Source organism: Rattus norvegicus, chromosome 9, assembly GCF_036323735.1.
Source record: "Rattus norvegicus strain BN/NHsdMcwi chromosome 9, GRCr8, whole genome shotgun sequence".
Taxonomy (NCBI): domain Eukaryota; kingdom Metazoa; phylum Chordata; class Mammalia; order Rodentia; family Muridae; genus Rattus; species Rattus norvegicus.
In genome coordinates this window covers 118,599,848-118,617,700 of record NC_086027.1, presented here as the reverse complement: position 1 = coordinate 118,617,700, position 17,853 = coordinate 118,599,848, and the positions used below count along the sequence as shown (strand labels likewise).

General features: G+C 49.5%; 2 protein-coding genes across 9 annotated transcripts in view; one reads left to right on the top strand and one right to left on the bottom strand.

Moving 5' to 3' along the window:
* Nucleotides 1–10,389, top strand: part of Emilin2 (elastin microfibril interfacer 2) — a 59,776-nt gene extending 49,387 nt beyond the window's left edge. For 2 of the 3 annotated variants that reach the window (XM_017596881.3, XM_039084818.2), the window contains 4 exons: nt 6,075–6,443; nt 6,759–6,791; nt 7,366–7,494; nt 9,472–10,389. In XM_017596881.3, coding sequence (XP_017452370.2) covers nt 6,075–6,443; nt 6,759–6,791; nt 7,366–7,494; nt 9,472–9,809 — 869 coding nt within the window. In that variant the 3' untranslated portion in view covers nt 9,810–10,389. The remainder of the gene's footprint in view (nt 1–6,074; nt 6,444–6,758; nt 6,792–7,365; nt 7,495–9,471) is intronic. The other variant, XM_039084817.2, reaches the window with a different exon arrangement.
* A 2,515-nt stretch (nt 10,390–12,904) lies between these two features.
* Lpin2 (lipin 2) overlaps nt 12,905–17,853 on the bottom strand; it is a 74,809-nt gene continuing 69,860 nt past the window's right edge. For all 6 annotated transcript variants that reach the window (XM_039083795.1, NM_001108236.1, XM_006245662.5 and 3 more), the window contains 3 exons: nt 17,520–17,634; nt 16,354–16,457; nt 12,905–16,064 (listed from right to left, as the gene is read on the bottom strand). In XM_039083795.1, the coding sequence (XP_038939723.1) occupies nt 15,920–16,064; nt 16,354–16,457; nt 17,520–17,634 (364 nt within the window). In that variant the 3' untranslated portion in view covers nt 12,905–15,919. The remainder of the gene's footprint in view (nt 16,065–16,353; nt 16,458–17,519; nt 17,635–17,853) is intronic.

The following is a 17,853-nucleotide window of genomic DNA, read 5'->3' as shown; positions in this document are numbered from 1 at the left end:
GGCTAAGCCTCCTGTCTTGCTGGAAGGAGGGTTGGTAACCGGCCCTAGTGCTTTGGAGCCCGTGTTTTGAGTAGCCAAGCAACTGCTTCTCTCTCTGCAGGCTGTAATGGTAAAGACTGTCCTGCTAGGCCCGTATTGTTTGACGGACATCCCATGTATGTCGCTTAGCATTCTGTAGTGTCAGTTTAATGGGTTTGTTTCTTTTGTAGCGGGTAGTTTCGGCTACACCGCTTTGAGTTCCCAGCAAGTCGCGCAGATGAAAGGCATGCACATTAGTCCATTTTTAACCTACCTTAATGGCTCAGTGGCTGGGCTCTTCAAGCCTCCTGCAACTAATGTGCCCTTACCTAGCTCTAAAGCTGCCCTCAGCTTAGTTACAGTTTCCTTCTGTGAAGCCCACCGCCGCCTCTTTCCCTTTCTCCCTACATGTTGGAAGATCTCCCCTGCAGCTCTGAGACTGTTTCATCTCCCTCCCCCAGTGTCTCAATTCTCCTCTTCGCTCCCAGCCTGCGGAACCTGGAAGCCCCGCCTCTTTCTTTCTGCCCAGCCATTGGCCACTGGCATCTTTACTGATTGATTAAGAACCAATTGGGGACAAGGACCTTCATCCCTGATTAAATCAGAGCATCAGAACCACTTCTCTACATCCTTTCACATTTTTAATTTTTAATTATTAAAATAGGGAAAGTAGAGAGCACACACATTATGTGGAGGTCAGAGGACCGCTTCTAGGAGAGGGTTTGCTCGTCGATCCCTTGTTGAAGCAGAGCCTCTTGTTTCTGCCATGCTATATGGTCCAGGCTATCTGGTCCTCCAACTTCCGGGCAATTGTTTTTGCCTCCCGTTCTGCTGTCGGAGCTCCAGGATCACAGATGTGCCACCGTAGCATACGGCTTTTAAAATGTGTTTTTCAAGGCTGGAACTCAGGTTGTCACACTTGGATAGCAGGCACTCTTACCCCATGAGCTAACCTGCTGTCCTTGTTGTTTTTGTGAGACAGGTTCTTGGTGTGTACACCTTACTAGCCACTCTAGAGCCCAGGTTAGCCTTGGATTCACTGCGGTCCTCCTGCCTTGAACTTCAAATGCTGAGAGTATAGAGTATATACACTATACTTAGATAGTAGTTTAAAGTCTCAACGTGTATATTCTTCGGCTTTAGTACATGGCTGGAAGGTCTATCCTCTCTCTGGTCAGGCAGGTCCAACCCATGACCCACAGGCCGCTAGCTAAAAATAGCTACAACTGTGGCCTGACACATAGCCATAAATATGGAACATGGTTTGTGTGTGTGCGCACATGTGATTGTGTATGTGGTGTTTGTGTGTGTGTGTGTGTGTGTGTGTGTGTGTGTGTGTGTGTGAAGGTCAGAGGTCAAGCTTGGCGACTTCCTCAGCCGTTTCCACCTTGACTATTTAGTTTCCTTTTAAGGACTATATGTATGTGGATGTGTGTACACCAGCGCAGATGCACCCAGAGGCTGAGCCTCAGGTGTCTGGAGCTGGAGTTGCAGGGGGTTGTGAGCCACCTGACATCGGTGCTGGAAACTGAATTTGGGTCTTTGCAAGGGCACCCTATGTTCTTAACACCAAGGCATCTCTGGTTTTTCTATCTTATTTTGGAGACAGTCTCTCACTGAGCCTGGAACTCCATTCTCACTTTCCACCGAGCTCCAGGGATCCAGCTGTGTCTGCCTCCCTCTCAAAGCACCGGGGTTACACGGGCATGCCCCTGCACCTAGTTGCTTTGCATGGGTGGGTGCTGGGGTCTGAACTCAGATGCTCATGCTTGCATAGCAGGCACCTTACTCAGCGGGGTCATCTCCCCAGTCCTTCTCTCTGCCTCTATGTATATCTCTGTGTCTCTGTATCTATCTTTCTCTGTGTCTCTCTCTTCTGTTCTCTCTCTCTCTCTCTCTCTCTCTCTCTCTCTCTCTCTCTCTCTCTCTCTCTCTGTGTGGTGTGTGTGTGTGTGTGTGTGTGTGTGTGTGTCTCAGTTCTTGAGCAAATGCTAGATACAGGGAAACCAGGTATTCCCATCAGTCCTCTGATGGACTACACTTGACATTCACACAGTGTGCTACAGTCAGCCCCTCTCAGCACCAGGTGAATTCTGCCTGGATGACAGGAGGGGGCACAGGGAGGCTGAGAACTAGGAAGGCTTTGCTGGCTTCCCACAGCCAGACCCGAACAGTAACAGTAAGGGTCACCTTCTTGTAGTCTAGACTACACACCATCTAGTTGTCAGGTACATAGCACCCTCCTGCCAGGAGCTCAGCTCCGCTACCCCTGGGTTACTGAGACAGTAGATAAAAGCCTAACTCCTGTGGATGGGTGGAGGGTGTCAGCTCAGATGGACACACCCATTGTAGCACTCCAGCCTCCACAGGAGTCTTTTAGTAAAGCTGACATTGGCTTTTAATTTGCTCCTCTAATTTTGAGATAGTTTTATTCTATATCCCCGGATGGCCTGAAGCTCACTATGACTCATACTGACCTCAAACTCAAATCAATCCTCCTGCTTCAGCTTCTCAAGTACTGGGATTATAGGCATGAGATGCCACAATAAAACTTAATCAGAGCTTTGGAAGACAGAGCAGGGTCACCCAGAGTCAAACTCCCTCCTCTTCCTCCTCCCTCCTCATCCCGTGCTCCTCATCCCTCCTCCTCCCGTGCTCCTCCTCCCTCCTCCTCCCGTGCTCCTCCTCCTGTGCTCCTCCTCCCTCCTCTGCACCCCCTTGGCAGCTGGACCTGTTGCTCACTCTCTCTTCAGGTGAGGGCTTCTCTTTCTGAATGAGAGAGGTATGCATTCAGGGAAACTTTCTCTCTAGATTGAACAGAGTGCAGCTTGGCTCTGTTAGGACTTGGTAATAAAAATCTGTGGAAACACCATGTGACACTGGGTGGAGCCCAAGCTGGGAGAGCCTGGGCCTGGGCCCCAAGCTGAATCAGGCCCAGTCTTTACACTGTTGTCTAACTTGCATGCAGCTCTGCTCACCCCTAGAGCCCTGACCTAGCTTTCTTCTTCTTCTTCTTCTTCTTCTTCTTCTTCTTCTTCTTCTTCTTCTTCTTCTTCTTCTTCTTCTTCTTTTTTGCTCAAACAGGATTTTAAATTCTTGCTTTTTTGATAAGTCTGGTATTGAGGGAAATGACTTAGAAGGAATTATCATGGTCCTGTGCACCCAAGCCGTCCAAGTAGAACCCTAGAATGGCAGTGATTTGTGAGTAGAATTGGGGTTCCTGGCATTCTGGCTGAATTAAGTAACGATCACAGCCTCTGTCTCGGTGTTATGTGCTAGGTCCTGTGCTAAATCCTGGGTCAGAGACAGTGAAGGTGAACACACCAGCCAGTGTAGGTGGAAGAGAGACAGAATCACAAGGGTTCAAATTGCTTCGTGCTTCGGAAGCAGGATTGCTCGAGCCCCATTGGGCAGATCCCAGAGGGCTTCACAGGGGTGGTATTTGAGCTAGACTGGAGGGGTGGGTGGTGACCAGGTGGTTTCAGGGGGCAGGCACAGCACAACGAAGGCACTAAGTCAGGCTCTGGTGAGAGCTTGGCACTAGTGATGGAGCAGGAACTGGATAGTAAAGGAGGTGAAGTTTGGTTTTATAGACAGTAGAAAACAGTGGACTTCTAATTGGTATATATGACTTGCCCACAATGTTCCATGACACTTTCATATGACTGCACGATGCACTTGGATCATGTACTTTCACCTCTCCCTTACCCTCTATTCCTTCTTGTTTAAAATTTTTATGTGTATGTTTGTACACACGTTCATATGTGGAGGGTAGAGGCCAAGGCCAAATGTCTTTGATATTTCAACCATCCTTAAAGATATTTTTATGTATGGGTGTTTTGCCTGCATGTATGTCTGTGCAATATATACACAAACACACACATCTCACACACACAATTACCCAAAGGAGGCCAAGAGGGACTGGATTTATGCATAGTTGTGAGCTGCTGTGTGGATGCTGGGACTTGAACTTGGGTCTTTAAGAGTTTGGTTCAGTGTTTATAACTGCTGAACCATCTCTCCAGCCCCAAGATTTTGTTTTTATGTGTATGAGTATCTGCTTGCCTACACATATGCACATGTATCAAGTGAGTGCCGGTGTAATTGGCTTTCCATGGTGGCACTAACAGTAAGGCTCAGGTTGTCATAATTTCTAGGCAAAGCACATTACCCACGGAGCCATCTCCCAAGACACTCTGTGCCTTTAACAAACCACCTCCTTCATTTCTTCTTTCCCCCATCTTACCATTTCTGTTTTTGAGACAGGGTCTCACTATGTTGCCTAAACCTGACCGTCTCAGAACAGTAAGTAGACAAGGCAGGCCTCGAACTCAGAGAGATCCTCCTGCCTCTGCCTCTTGAGTGCTGGAATTAAAGGCAAGCACCATCACAATTGGCTCATGACCTTTCGGGGGGGGGGAGTCCATATTCACTCAGGGGAGAAGGCTCAGAAGTGCCAAGCAGGCGTGAAGAGTTGGGGATCCCCAGAACTCACATAAATGCCAGGGAGGTGAGGAGGTGTGCCTGTAATTCTAGCCTCAAATGGCAAAGTCAGGGTATCTATCCACAGAGCAAGCTGGTTAGCAAGACTAGCCACATCGGTGAACTCTAAGTTTGACTGAGAAAACCAGCCCCAGTGAGTAATGGGGAGCCACTGGGACGATGGTTCAATGACTTTAACCTCCAGCCTCCACTGTGTTTACACAAAGGTACCACACACGTACAAAGCATGCATCTGTGCACATCACATGTAGGAAAAATGAAAATAGATAACACATTTCCTCACATATGAAATCTATCAACTTCCAACAGCCCCTCAACATCATTTTCTATATTATAAAATAAATCCAAGCATTTTGCACTTGCAGCTCCATGTTTAAAATATTAGCACATTTTCTTCTGGAACTTCTCTACTTCCTGGTACTTCATGGGCTGGTCTTTCTCTGGATGTGCCTGCACAAGGCTGTCCATCTGTGTCTTCCCCACCTTTGTCCTGTGAAAGACTGTCAACTCTTTCTCATGGTTTCCTCCCATTTCCGTGGAATTCGTGTAGAGGCTGGCCTAGAACCTGTGGCCCTCCTGCCTGGCTTATCCCGTCACATATGCTCACTGCCTGCATCTACAGCGGGGTTATCCAGTTGTTATCCTTAAGAGCACTGACAGGGTGACTGCTAGAATTACTTCCTGTGGAGCTTATTCTCACGAAAACTGGTCAGAAAGGCTGAGGAATAACTTTTGGGGGGTGTTTTGGCAGCCTGCTCAAGGAGAGCACTTGTCGTACAATAAACATTTTATAGAACTTTAAAGCAGCCCTAGACAGTGGGCCAAGATGCAGGATGGATGGTGCCTCATACTGTCCAGCTCTGGGGCCTGGGGCATATGAGGCACCAGACTAAGGAAAGAGGAAGGTAGTCTTTGCATTTGCAAGTGGGATGTTTTCAGATGTTTCGTGAGCACGCAGCAAGGGCTTTTTGGAATGCTAGTTCCAGGAATGTGGAAGGTGGCTGAGTCACTGCGGTGGCCACCTCAGACAGGCAGAGGCACTTGAAGCAGGAGGTTCCTCCACTGGCGATCTCAATGGTGGGGGTGTTTCTTTGGGGTCTGTACTAACTGTAGGGGCAGCCAAGGGGGTCTTCACAAAAGCCCTTCACAAACCAGCAGTGAGGCCGCTGGCCTGACACGGAGGCTAGCTTGCTTTAGAGACTGCAGAAGTCGGTGGAATTAGCCTCCTGGTACTGTGATTCATCAATGACGTGAGCGCGAGTCGAAAAGACCCGTGGTACTGGAGCCAGAATCACGCTAATCACGCTACTTTGGAGTTTCACCACCTACATCAAGGAGGCCCCAGCTGCGTTCCCAGATCTCCCTGGGTGATTGGAGGCAGCTTCAGAAAATGCCAGGCGAGCTGTCCCAAGTACTGTTTACATCCCACTGGGGACAGTGCCTCTAGCTACACAGTCACAAGTAGTCGATCAAGGGACATTGATCAAAGGTCATAGAAACCTCACACAGGGGATCTGGAGACATTTGAACCTTCCTTTCTTTCTCACTTCTAGCAGAGGAACCCTTGGAAGCAACTCAGGGACCATCTGGGAAGACCCCACTAGAATCCACCAGACCCTTGGAGGAGGCCCCCACTGAGCCACCGCGGCTGACCCCACTGCCAGAACACCCTGCCGGACCACCACAGATAGGCCAGCGGCCAGTATTGCCCCAGAGGCCCCTGCAGCCACCACCTTTGCCTGCCTGGCCTGGTCGCATGGGGTTGCCCGTCCTGCCTGGCTCCAGTGGAGTCATCATGGAGACTGGAGAGGCTGGGCCTCCAGGCAGGATGGGCATGTCCGGAAGGGGCCTGCCTCAGGGAGTGGATGGACAGATGGGGCAGGGGCCGATTCCTAGCTCGGAAGGCTACGCAGGCGCACCAGGTACGTCTGCCTCCCAGGCACGGGATAGCCTGTGCCTGTTGGTATGTTCTGTGGGTCCAGAGTTCCCCCTTTAGGGGACAAAGTTCAGAAAGGTAGCTTCCAAAGGGCCTGAGAGTTCAGAGGAACCTCTTTCTGCTTATCTGAAATGTGGGTATCAGAAGTACCTCAGAACAACAAAAGAAATATTTGAAAGTGTAATTTCCCCGGGGAAGGGTAAGAATAATGAGGTTGACACGACCAGAGTCAGGGACTACAGCCATGCTGAAGGGAGAACGAGGACTGAGAAATACCTGACTTTCCACTCTTTGTTTTCAGGCTACCCCAAGTCACCTCCTGTAGCCACCCCAGGTATGTCTACACAGAACCCTCATGGGATTGCTCTCCTTGGTGGCCTCTGCCCGGCACTTCCTGTCTCCTCCCCAGGGGGGTTTGGGGGGACCTGGCACGGGTAGACAGCCTCGAGCCTAGGCCCTTCCACACCCAGTAGACTCCCTGGTCCTGTCTTCTGTAGACTGACCCTCTAGAGAGACCTCAGAGGCAGGAATTTTCCCTCCTACGTGGTTTCTGTTCATGTTTTTCAAGGGGAGGCTGGGTGGGCTGTGCTTCCAGCAAGCAACTGTCTAGATGATTCTCTGCACCCAGCAGCAGCCCGATGTAGCCAGCGCATAGCAGCCTCGCCTTTCATTGTCTCCCTCTCTCAGCTTCACACACACACTCTACACAGACAATCCCTTTGAGGCTTCCAAGTGCAGTGTCTGTGTCTCACACGCATGTCCAGTTCCCCAGTTTCTCTGTGCTAGCCTTTGGTCTGACAAGGGGAGTCTCTGGACTTCCAGCAGGGGGAGGCATAGCTTGTACCTGGTGTCCATCAACACTTTCAGAAGATAGGTAGGTCCACATGTTCTTGCCACTCTCTCCCTAGGGGTGTCGCTGCCTGCTCTGGTGTCCTTTTCAGCTGGTCTTACCCAGAAGCCTTTTCCCAGTGATGGAGGTGTCGTCCTCTTTAATAAGGTGCTGGTGAATGATGGGGATGTATACAACCCCAGCACTGGTGAGTATCTAAAATGCAGTTCTGTCTTGCTCTACCCAAATGCTCCTCCTGTGGTGGCCCTTGGGGCCTGGGGAGAACATACACGGGGCAGTGGATTGTCCCCAAACCTCCGGTCCGTGGGCTACAGGTGTGGAAGAGCAGCACGTGGTCTCACTACACTTTTGGAAGTGCTGCTCAATTTTTAATGGTTGCTAAAAAATATTTTTTCCAGCTATGACCTGTCACACCCCAGCCCCCCTGTCTTCCATCTGCCCTCTAGTGGCCAACAAGCATGCTTTATCTACAAAGGGACAGAGGCAGAGACTCCTTCAGAATCTTTTTATGAGGAAGGGGGAAAAGGGCTGAGCCGAGAGTATCATGCCTCACACACGGAGACAGAATGAAACGGTGGACTTTGGAAGGTGCCTGTGGCACCCATGCCTGTTCCAGGGAACCCCGGAGCCTGTGGTAGAAGCTGCTGAGCTCCGACAGCACAGCCTTTCCCCCTTGCTCCAGCTTGTCCTGTCTCACCTGCTCCCAGGCACAAAGCCCTTCCTTGATAGCCAGACATGAGTTTCCTTTAAAGGAGAATTCTGTCTGGACCATGGGCAACCCTCTGAGGCTCATGGGAGGTGCCTTGCTCAGTCTCCTTGCCTTTAGCAGTTATGCTTTCATTTGTGTAGGCATGAACATGGTCTTCTCAGAGAGGGAGAAGGATTTTTGATCATCTTGGTAATTTTTAGCCATTCTTTCCACAATTTCCAGCCTGGTTATCCTCTGGCTAAGTCACTGGTACACCTTGGAGAAAGAAGCCAGGTATCCTGGGCTGCCAAGCTTTCTAGTCTATGCTTCAAGGTTTTGTGCCAGAGTTGGGGTTGATTTTGATTGGGAATGAGGGGACCCTTTGTCCACTTACACAGGCTGGTGATCTTCACGAGCAGGCCAGTACTGTCAAGACAATCTCAGGTTGTCCTTGACCTAGGCTTGCCCCCATTAGGTAGGGAAATGGAAGCTTGGCCCAGTTCACTGGATTCCAGGAGTTTAAAGAGTAAGCATGGAAGGGGCAGGGTTGACCCAGGCATTCTTGAAGGCTAGACTCTTGAATGGATCACTTTTAGTGTAAGGACCCTAATTTCATGATAACATCTGGCTTTCGGTTAAGTGCAAAGGCCTAATACCCCTACCCACCCACTCCTGGTCTATCTCTACCCACTTCCTTGCCTCCCAGATCACGTGGAAAAGATAGTAGAGCTTCTGGCTACAACTGAATGTGACCTACACCCACCAGGCTGATTCTTTTAGATGAAGGTTAGCCTGGCCTCCTAAAGCTGAGCGGTTCAGTGTCTGCTTCTTGGGCTGGGCAAGCTTTGTTTCCATCTGCTGTCTCAGGGATAGGCCTCAGAGACACCAGTGATTTAGGAAGGTGGTTTTTAACATGGCAGGGCCTGGGTCTTGGTCCCAAGTCTCCAGGGCACACATGCCATGTACACAGCAGACCAGGAATTCCGTTTGAACTGGCTGCCTGTCCCAGCAGGGCCATGACTGCTTTTGGTTTTCTGGCCTGTTGTAAACTTAGGCAAACATTGCTGCAAGTCCTGGGCAACTAGAGCTCTTACTGCTTGGATGTTACAAGCCCGGGACCGTGGGCTCTGAACCAAGTGATCGATCAGAGTCTGTGGTTTGCAGGGGTGTGAGGCCGTACTGGGGCTGCTGCTGTGCATGGTGGAATGCTTGTCTAGAATATGCCCATCCCTGGGGGTTGATCTTCATACTGGGAACAACAGGCATGGGCAGGCAGTACACTCTAAGTCAGGCTTTCTTCTACAGGTTTGGTGACTGACCATCCTGACCTGTCTAAGACACTGGGTGCTAAAACCCAGGGGCCGTCGGAGGCCATCTACAGTGGCCTTGTGTGAGATGGGTCCAAGTTAGTCTGTAACCGGGGTGAGGGTGGCAGAGACAGCAGACCAGCTCACCAGTGTGTCTGGCTCTTTGTAGGGATCTTCACGGCACCGTATGATGGGCGCTACCTGATCACGGCCACCCTCACCCCGGAGAGGGATGCCTACGTGGAAGCGGTCCTGTCTGTTTCCAACGCCAGTGTTGCCCAGCTCCATACGGCTGGGTATAGGAGAGAGTTCCTGGAATACCATCGTCCCCCTGGGGCTGTGCATACCTGCGGGGGCCCAGGGGCCTTCCACCTCATCGTGCACCTGAAGGCAGGAGATGGAGTCAACGTTGTGGTGACTGGGGGCAGATTGGCTCACACAGACTTTGATGAAATGTACTCCACCTTTAGTGGCGTTTTCTTGTATCCGTTCCTTTCCCACCTTTAGGGAGGCCAGGAGGGGAAGAGGCTGTAAAAACTCCAGAGCTTTTAATATATTTGGTTTCTGTAGTTTGCTGCACACACTCTGCCTGCCTCCAGGATAAAAGCCCTCACCTCCCTGTAGAGACGGACACCTCTCGTTTCCAGACAGCTGTGGAGGCAACACATGGTTCAATTCTGTCACTGTAACTGGACAACCAGAAGATTTGTCAAGTCCCCTTTGCTGGAAGCTGGCTTCTCCTGTGCTGCCTATATGCCGCCAGTTCTGCCAGAGGCTTCTGGGTTGGGCCCCTTCGGTGCTACAGTGGAGGCCCATGCTGCTCCCTGACTGGGCTGGGCCTGATGCAGCTGGAAGACACTGTAGCGGACGCGTCCTCCACACTGCATGTAGAAGACTTAAACACTGAAGTGCTGATGTGGCCTGGACCCAGAGTTAGCCTGGGTTGTTCCACACTTGGCTGCTGGTACTGATCTCTGCTACCAAGGTGGATGTAAGAGACATTATTTATGAGGCTTGCCGGGCTCCTTAAATGACATGTACGATATAAGTGCAAAGACAGGGAGCATCAATAAAGATGTCAGAATCACTATGTTCCTTTTCTGTATTTGGTGCCTTACAGATAGGGAGTTGCAGGGGTGGGGAGAGCAAACTAGAGTACTTTTTAATAGATGTAAAAGCTAATCCGGTGTAAATTAACCCCAATCGGTATGTAAAATATCCCATGCCTGCTAGCTTCCAGGTTTTGCACACTTGGGGTTTGATTTTGGCTGGAAAACAAGCCCAGATGTCCTTGAAGTCAGGGCTGACTGTGGCCTCTGTTGGGGAAGTGAGCTAGTTGCAGGCTACTGCTCCACTGCACAACTCACTGGCAGAGACAGCACTAGAACTCGGGTGTCTTAGCAACAAGAGGCCCAATAGAAAATGGATGGCTGACTGCAAACTGAGATCATTTGAGAAGACAGACGGATTCGGGTCTAGGAGGCCTAGCACCACAATCCTTTCCCAGCAGCAGCCCCGAAGCTCTAGGCATGGGGGCATCTAGCTCAGGGTGGCTTTTTTTTTTTTTTAAGATTTATTTATTTTATTTATATGAACACTGTAGTTCTCTTCAGACACTTGAGAAGAGAGCATCCCATTACAGATGGTTGTGAGCCACCATGTGGTTGCTGGGATTTGAACTCAGGACCTCTGGAAGAGCAGTCAGTGCTCTTAACCGCTGAGCCATCTCTCCAGCCCAGGGTGGCTTTTGCTAAGCAGGTTTGAGAAAAACCCGGTCTGTCTGTCAGGCAGCACCTGTAGGGAAAGGTAACTCCCCCAGGACCCTAATGGAAGGTGCAGACAGGGAAACCAGTTTCAATAGCCTTGTCTTTTCTTAACCCAGTTGGCAGAAGAGGCTAAGGCAGTAAAAATACATTGCGTTTCAAGGACTGTCTGGAAAAAAAAAAAAGGGATATTTGGAAGGAGGGCCATGGACTGCACGGTTTCTACAGCTGGGGAGTTGGCTACAAAGGTCAGAGCACTCTTGCCTGTCTGAGAAATGACTCACAGAAAACCCTGAGCAGCAGGACTTTCAGGAAAGCCTCGCTCGCTGGCTCACAGGTTTGCTTTTGCCCGTTCCCCTCGATCTTCTTTCAAGATCACATTCAGTGCCAAAGTGGCTGGAAGGCAGGGACCTGTCGGGGATGCCTAGCCACTGTATTCCCCAGCCCTGGACAGGTCTCTCGAGGATCGTCCAGTGCATGTGACCCCTTTACTGGCCTTAATTCTCTACGTCCAACAGGCAGGGTGGAGTGAGCCCAGTCATATCAGCAGTCACATGCTCACTGCAAGACATAAGGGGATGAAAACCATACTCTGCCCCTGAAGGAGACAGGTTTAAAACGGGAGCCCCGGGCTTTTCTTGGAGATGAAAAGCAGGGACAGCCAGAGCTTGTCTGGGGGAGGGGAGTTTGGAGTAGTGCCCCCTAAGTCACCACACCCCCTCTAGTCATGTGCCCACGAGTGAGTCAGAGGTGTGAACTGAGTTTAAGTACTTACTCTACTTTTAATGGGACAGGCTGGTCTCAAGCAGTCCCCCTAAGCAGCAGGACTGACTGGCAAATACCACAGCACCACCAGGTTCAGGGTTCAACTTCTCTAATCAAGGAGCTGTGGTGACCAAGAAAAGGGCAGTAATTTTTAAGAACTGGAACATTTTGCTCTGATATGTATCATCACCAAGCAGCACCATTTAAATGACCAAATACTACTCTTGAATGGAGTCTGCGCGGAGGAATGCTCAAGTCTATTTTAATTCAGGTCTTGTTTCCCACACCTATCGCTTCATGAAAGTAAGTGGACACCTCAACTCCAGGCCTATGGTCGCAAGAGTGGCATTGTCTGGCCCCCATCCACTTTCTAAACACAATCTTGTGCTATTTACGATGGATGGAAGGAGGTACACAGGCAGGTACAGGGGTGAGGGCTCTCAGAGCATTAAACTGTTCAGAGGAAAACTCCACTGCCCTTATAATCAGACTATTTTCTAGGACAAAAATATAGACGCCCCTGCCCCTGCCCTCAAGATGTGTGGTTTTTGTGCCTCTTGTCAGGGAAAGCAGCAAACACAAAATTTTCATTTAAGGACGTGTGATCCAGCAGGTCTCCTGCCCAGGGGATGGGATGCCCAGGGAGGATGATGCCACACTAATTCTTGTCATCACCTATACGATGTGAGGTTGTGGTAACAGAGTATGTCCACTTTGTTAATCTGATGGAAACATCAGACTCTTACCTGCTGTGACCTGGGAAAGGCTTATAAAGGTGGGGTATTATAGTTGAGTGCACTCCCAGAAGACTCTGAAGGTCTGGTGTGGGAACCAGATTGTAAGGAAGTGATGCACGGAAGAATCACTTCTTGACAGAAGCTACAAGGCTGACACAGTCCTTACGGTTGGCGCTTCACTGGAACCAGGCTTTACAAGTGAGTATCAGGAAGAGGCCCCTCCTTCAGACAAGCATGTCAGCAAAGACAAAGTGATGTGTACGTACGGCTGGTAACTGTAAGTGCCAATCTCGGGCACTGATGCGGTCAAATGTCCCTGAAGAAGGAGCCCAATGCACTCAGTTCACGTTAGTTTATTATTGTAACATTTTTGTGAACATCAAACACTGCACCAAAACATGAGCCGTTCATCTGAAGACAACTTCTGTACCACATTGAAGGTACTGCACTGATGTTTACAATTCATTACTGACGACTGAAAGCTGCTCAGTGGCTGCTCTCTAATAATCAAGTCCTTCATCAGCTGAGTGTAATTATTAAAAGGGAAGTCTTTCCTCTGCCTTCAAGTTTTGCATAAACCCCAGCGTGCTCTCAAACAAGGTTTCCCAGGGCTATGTGATAAACTCGCTCGTCACCTTAACCGCTTCTTCTCTCGGATGATGGCTTTGAAGAGCACTACAGAAGGCCGGACCCGCCCCATGGACAGGGGCTGCACAGGACAGAGGCTCCCTGCTGCTCAGCTGTGGTCCTGACCCACTCTAGGCTGTTTTAGCAGCTTTTGTTTTTACGTTACTACACCAACACATTTCTTTTTCCAACTGACTATGCAGATAGACCACAGGAAATGCAGTACTGATCATACGGTTACGTGTGTGTGCTCCAGGTCCACATGTACAACCTCCACAGGGAGAGCAGCCATCACTTCCACAGCAGTGGAAGTGCCAACACTCGACACCAGACACTAACATTAGACTGAACTGGAAAGACATGGGGCCGTAGTCACTGATGCAACACTGATGGAGGGACGGGTGGCTGGTCTGCCATAGTGTCTCTTCAGCATCACCTGTCACTGAAGACAAGGTGACACTGCAACAAGCCATCTAAGGGTTTGTGTGCAAACACACTTAAGGGCATCTCTCTTTCACAGAAAGAACAAATGTCATTTGTAACAAATGGCAATGGATTTTCAGCACAAACCTAACACTCATAACACTACAGTAACAGTAATCATCTACTTTCAGCAAGGAAGACTCCTTTAAATAAGGAAAGAGTTACATTCATTATCCTAAATATTCACTGATCAATGTGCAGTGACAAGTGTCGGGCTAACAGACACACAGACGGACAGAAAGACCAGCCACCCTCTCGGCACAGGCCAAGAGACCCAGAGCCTATGCTGGACCTTCTGAAGAGGCCCATGTGTCCAAAAAAAAAAAAAAAAAAAAAAAAAGAGTTTGTCAGGAAAAGCAAACAGACTAGCTAGGTAAAAAGCTCCCTAAAGGACAAACAGAAGTGGTCTGAGAGAAAACATAAAAGACATTCTGTACCACGAGATCCTACCAAGCTCAGGTTAAGTACACAATTCTGCTTCCCTAAAGCGAAGATGTGCTACACCACCAAGGTACTGATGGCTTGGGCATCAAATCCCACGTGGCTGCTTTAATAGGATCTTATTTCACTAACCGGCAAGAATTTCACATAAACGTAACTGAGTTTCCCTACTACCTAACACAGATAACTCACGAAGGAGAAGTGAATTGTATGGGAAACATCAGCTGTGGAAGCCTGTGTGGCCCCTTCTCTGGGAGCATGTACCTTCAGGTTTGCCACTGAGAACTGTGCTTCACATGGTCCTTTTTTTCTTTAATTAAACATTGTCAACCATGGTCTCTGCATTCAACTGCAATACTGAAATGAGGCAGGGACACTCAACTCTCCAATCTGGAAAATAACCACCCCTTTTCTAAGCCAACTCTAGGCGAGCGTTATTTTGAGTGAAGCAAACTGAAGCCTGGTCAGGCCAGCCATCCAGCTGCAGGGCATGCAGGGTTGGAACAGCTTTAAGGGCGGCTCCCCCTCTGCTCAGAAGCCGCCACGGCCATCTTCCCAGGGGAGGTTGTGACTGAACCACTGAGGTCTCTGGAACGCCCTCCTTCAGTACTTCTCGATGTGAGCACTGCAGTGACTGTCCACACCCAGCTGGTCCCGGCTCTGCAGATCTGAGGACAAAACTCTCCCTGGTGCTGTGTGTTCCAACATTGACAAGCACTTAACTAGGCCAGTGTCTGGTGCTGCCAGCGAGGTGCAGCGAGGTGCAGGGGTAGCCCACTATCAACTGCATGAGGGTCAGAGCTGACAGGTGAATCAGGTGGGCTGGGCTCCTGCCGCGGTGCTCGCTCTCAACGGGCACTCAGTGCCCTCTCTCCCACGCCTCCATGGACTTCTTATGTGGCTGGAGTTCAAAGGACTGGTCAATGCCACCAGCCAAAGGCTTTTTCCTTAGCAAATCTGAAGCCCAGACTTTCAAAAATCCTGTCCTGAAATACCTGCCCCAAGGACCACCTAAGGCAGTGACAGTGTCAGAGAACAGGACTCCCAAGGCCCAAGGCAACTGCCCTACACTTCTGAGGAAAGCCACTGCCTCTCCTGTGATTTAAACCAAGGCCTCACTGTTACTCCAGACATGAAATATGCACCTGTTCTTCTGCTAGGTCATAACGACAACCTAAACGACTTCCTTCTCAGCGAGGAGATGGTGCTGCTAGGCTGCCTTCCCCCAACTTTACAGCCCACGCTGGCGCAGCTGGGCTCAAGGTGCTGGCGCTGCCTGCCTGGCACATGAAGCAGCTGTCCTAGTTCAGTGAGCAGGAGTGGAGGTGTCCGGAGGAGGACATGTACACACAGCTGGCAGCACTAACTGGACCTCTGCAGAAAGCCCTGTTTATAGAGAGAAACGATCCCAACTGACCAGTGGAGATTTTAACTCTTTACTTTGTGTAGTCATGTGCTGGTCTGTTCTTTTTGAGTTTCTGGTTTCTTCCTTTTTAAACTATGCAGCTGACCAGTGCACAGCACACAACTCCACAAGAGGCATGTGAGGCCCACAAGTAATGGAGCACAGGCTTCAGAGCACAGGCTTCTAATGCAGGCTGACTGCCCCTTACTCCTCTGTCTAGGTGCTGAGTGGTGGCTTAGGAAGCTGAAAGAAGGTGGCAGTGCCAGCTTCGGGGACTCTGTCCCTGTTCTGGAAAGCAGGTTCCTGTCAGCTCCTGGGTCTTCATCTGTAAGAGGGCCAGTGACCTTCCCTGCTGGGAGGTGAGTGACAGTGCCCCCACCTTGCCACAGGCCTTTTTCAAGCTAGGTCATCCAGGTCCACGTCAGGGATTGGGTCTCTCCAGTAGCAGAAGGAACTGAACTCTGGGCATGGGAAGGCAGAATTCTGTTCCTTATTGAGAAGTGGGAACACGTGTTCCACAAGCTCACTCAGCCTGTGATACCTGGAGGGAATCGAGCAAGAGACGCAGTTGTTACGTTACATTTGATATAAAACAAGGCCATGGTGTAAAGCTGACTCTTCAGATTAAAGGAGGGCTGCTTAGCACTTAGAGCCAGCACTGTCTCAGGGTCCAGACACAAACACAAACACTCCTTAAGCAGTTATCCACAAGGAACAGAACACTCAGAGATGTGCAGCTTTGCCCCTCAGGCTGTGCCCTGTCTTGGTCCTTATCTGTCCTCAGCTATAACCTGGTTGCAGGGTGCTGGCTGCAGCCGGAATGTACTTACGATGACTTGTTTCCTTTGGTCCTTTCTTGTATTAATTCACCCTTTGGATTCACAGTGAATATCCTACAGTCTGGAACTCCGACTTGTGTGTAAGCATAGACATCCTGCAGAAGAATTGACAACTTAGTTGGCTCCTCATAAGCCAAAACCATGACATCAACTGACAAGTGGAAATCTTTAGCCAAACCCAGAGTACACAGGAAGTCAGACAAGGGAACCAACACACCTTTAGGATACCTGAGATACGGAGAAATCCCCTATAGGATGCAGTACAAAAGGCAGAGAAGGGAACTCATGCCATGGTTCTGGTGTGGATTCAAGGGCATGAGAATAGTGGTTCTCAACCCCTTTGGGGAGTCAAATGACCCTTTCAAAGGAGTCGTATATAAGGTGTCTTACATATCAGATATTTACATTCTGATTCATAACAATATAAAAATGTAGTTATGAAATAGCAATGAAAATAATTTCATGGTTGGGGGCCACCACAACACAGGAATTGTATTTAAGGGTCATACAGCATTAGGAAGGTTGAGAACAACTGAATCGGAACTTAAGGCAGAGAGCCAGCTAGAATGTAGGCAGAACTGCCTGAGAAAATGTTGTAACTGGGGTTAGGGGTGGAGGAGGACATCCTTCTGTGTACAGTGCTGGGGTCAATAGGGAATGCAGGACTTCCCCAAACTGCTAGGGAATTTGAATAACCCTTGCCTCTAGTGCAGCTACTCAGGTGGCTAAGGCAAGAAGGCTGTCTATGCTACAGAATGACTTCAAGGCCAGCCTGGGTAAGTTTCCGAGATCTTATCTTAAAAAAAATTAAAACAGAGCTGGAGAGATGGCTCATTGTTAAGAGCACTTGATGCTCTTGCAGAAGAACCTGGGTTCGATTTCCAGCACCCATACAGTGACTCAAAACCATCTGTAACTCAAATTTTTAAAAAATTTAAGAAAGGGTAAAAGGGTTTGGGATAACACAGCTCAATGGCAGAGTGCATGCCTAGAATGTGCAAAGCTCTGAGCTCAATGGCCAGTCCAGGGTTGGGGGTATGAGGTGTATCTCAAGTGAAACCCCACTGGGCAGAAAGCCACTGACAGGGCTGGACCCTAAAATGCACCTCTTGAATTCTGCTCACACAGGATCCACACACAATACCACAGACACTTACGTTGGGACGGTTTCCAAAGGCAGCATAGAAGGGCTGCCTGGATGGGGCAAACAAGTTCTTAATATCATTCAGACACTCAATTTTGAACTTCTCTGGTTTCTTTTCTATCACTTCCCTAAAGACAAAAAGATACAATCACCAAATTGAAATGGTAGTTTTTTTAGAGTATGTTCTTGGATTTTCATGCTCACGGCCACCTACTTTCTTAATCCCTGGGCACTGTCGCATTCTTCCTTTTCTCTAGCCCAGTCTCCTGACAGAGTATGTGAGTGATAATCAGTGGAAAGAGATACACTTTACCTCATCGTCTCTGACTGAGCACTTCAGAGAGCCA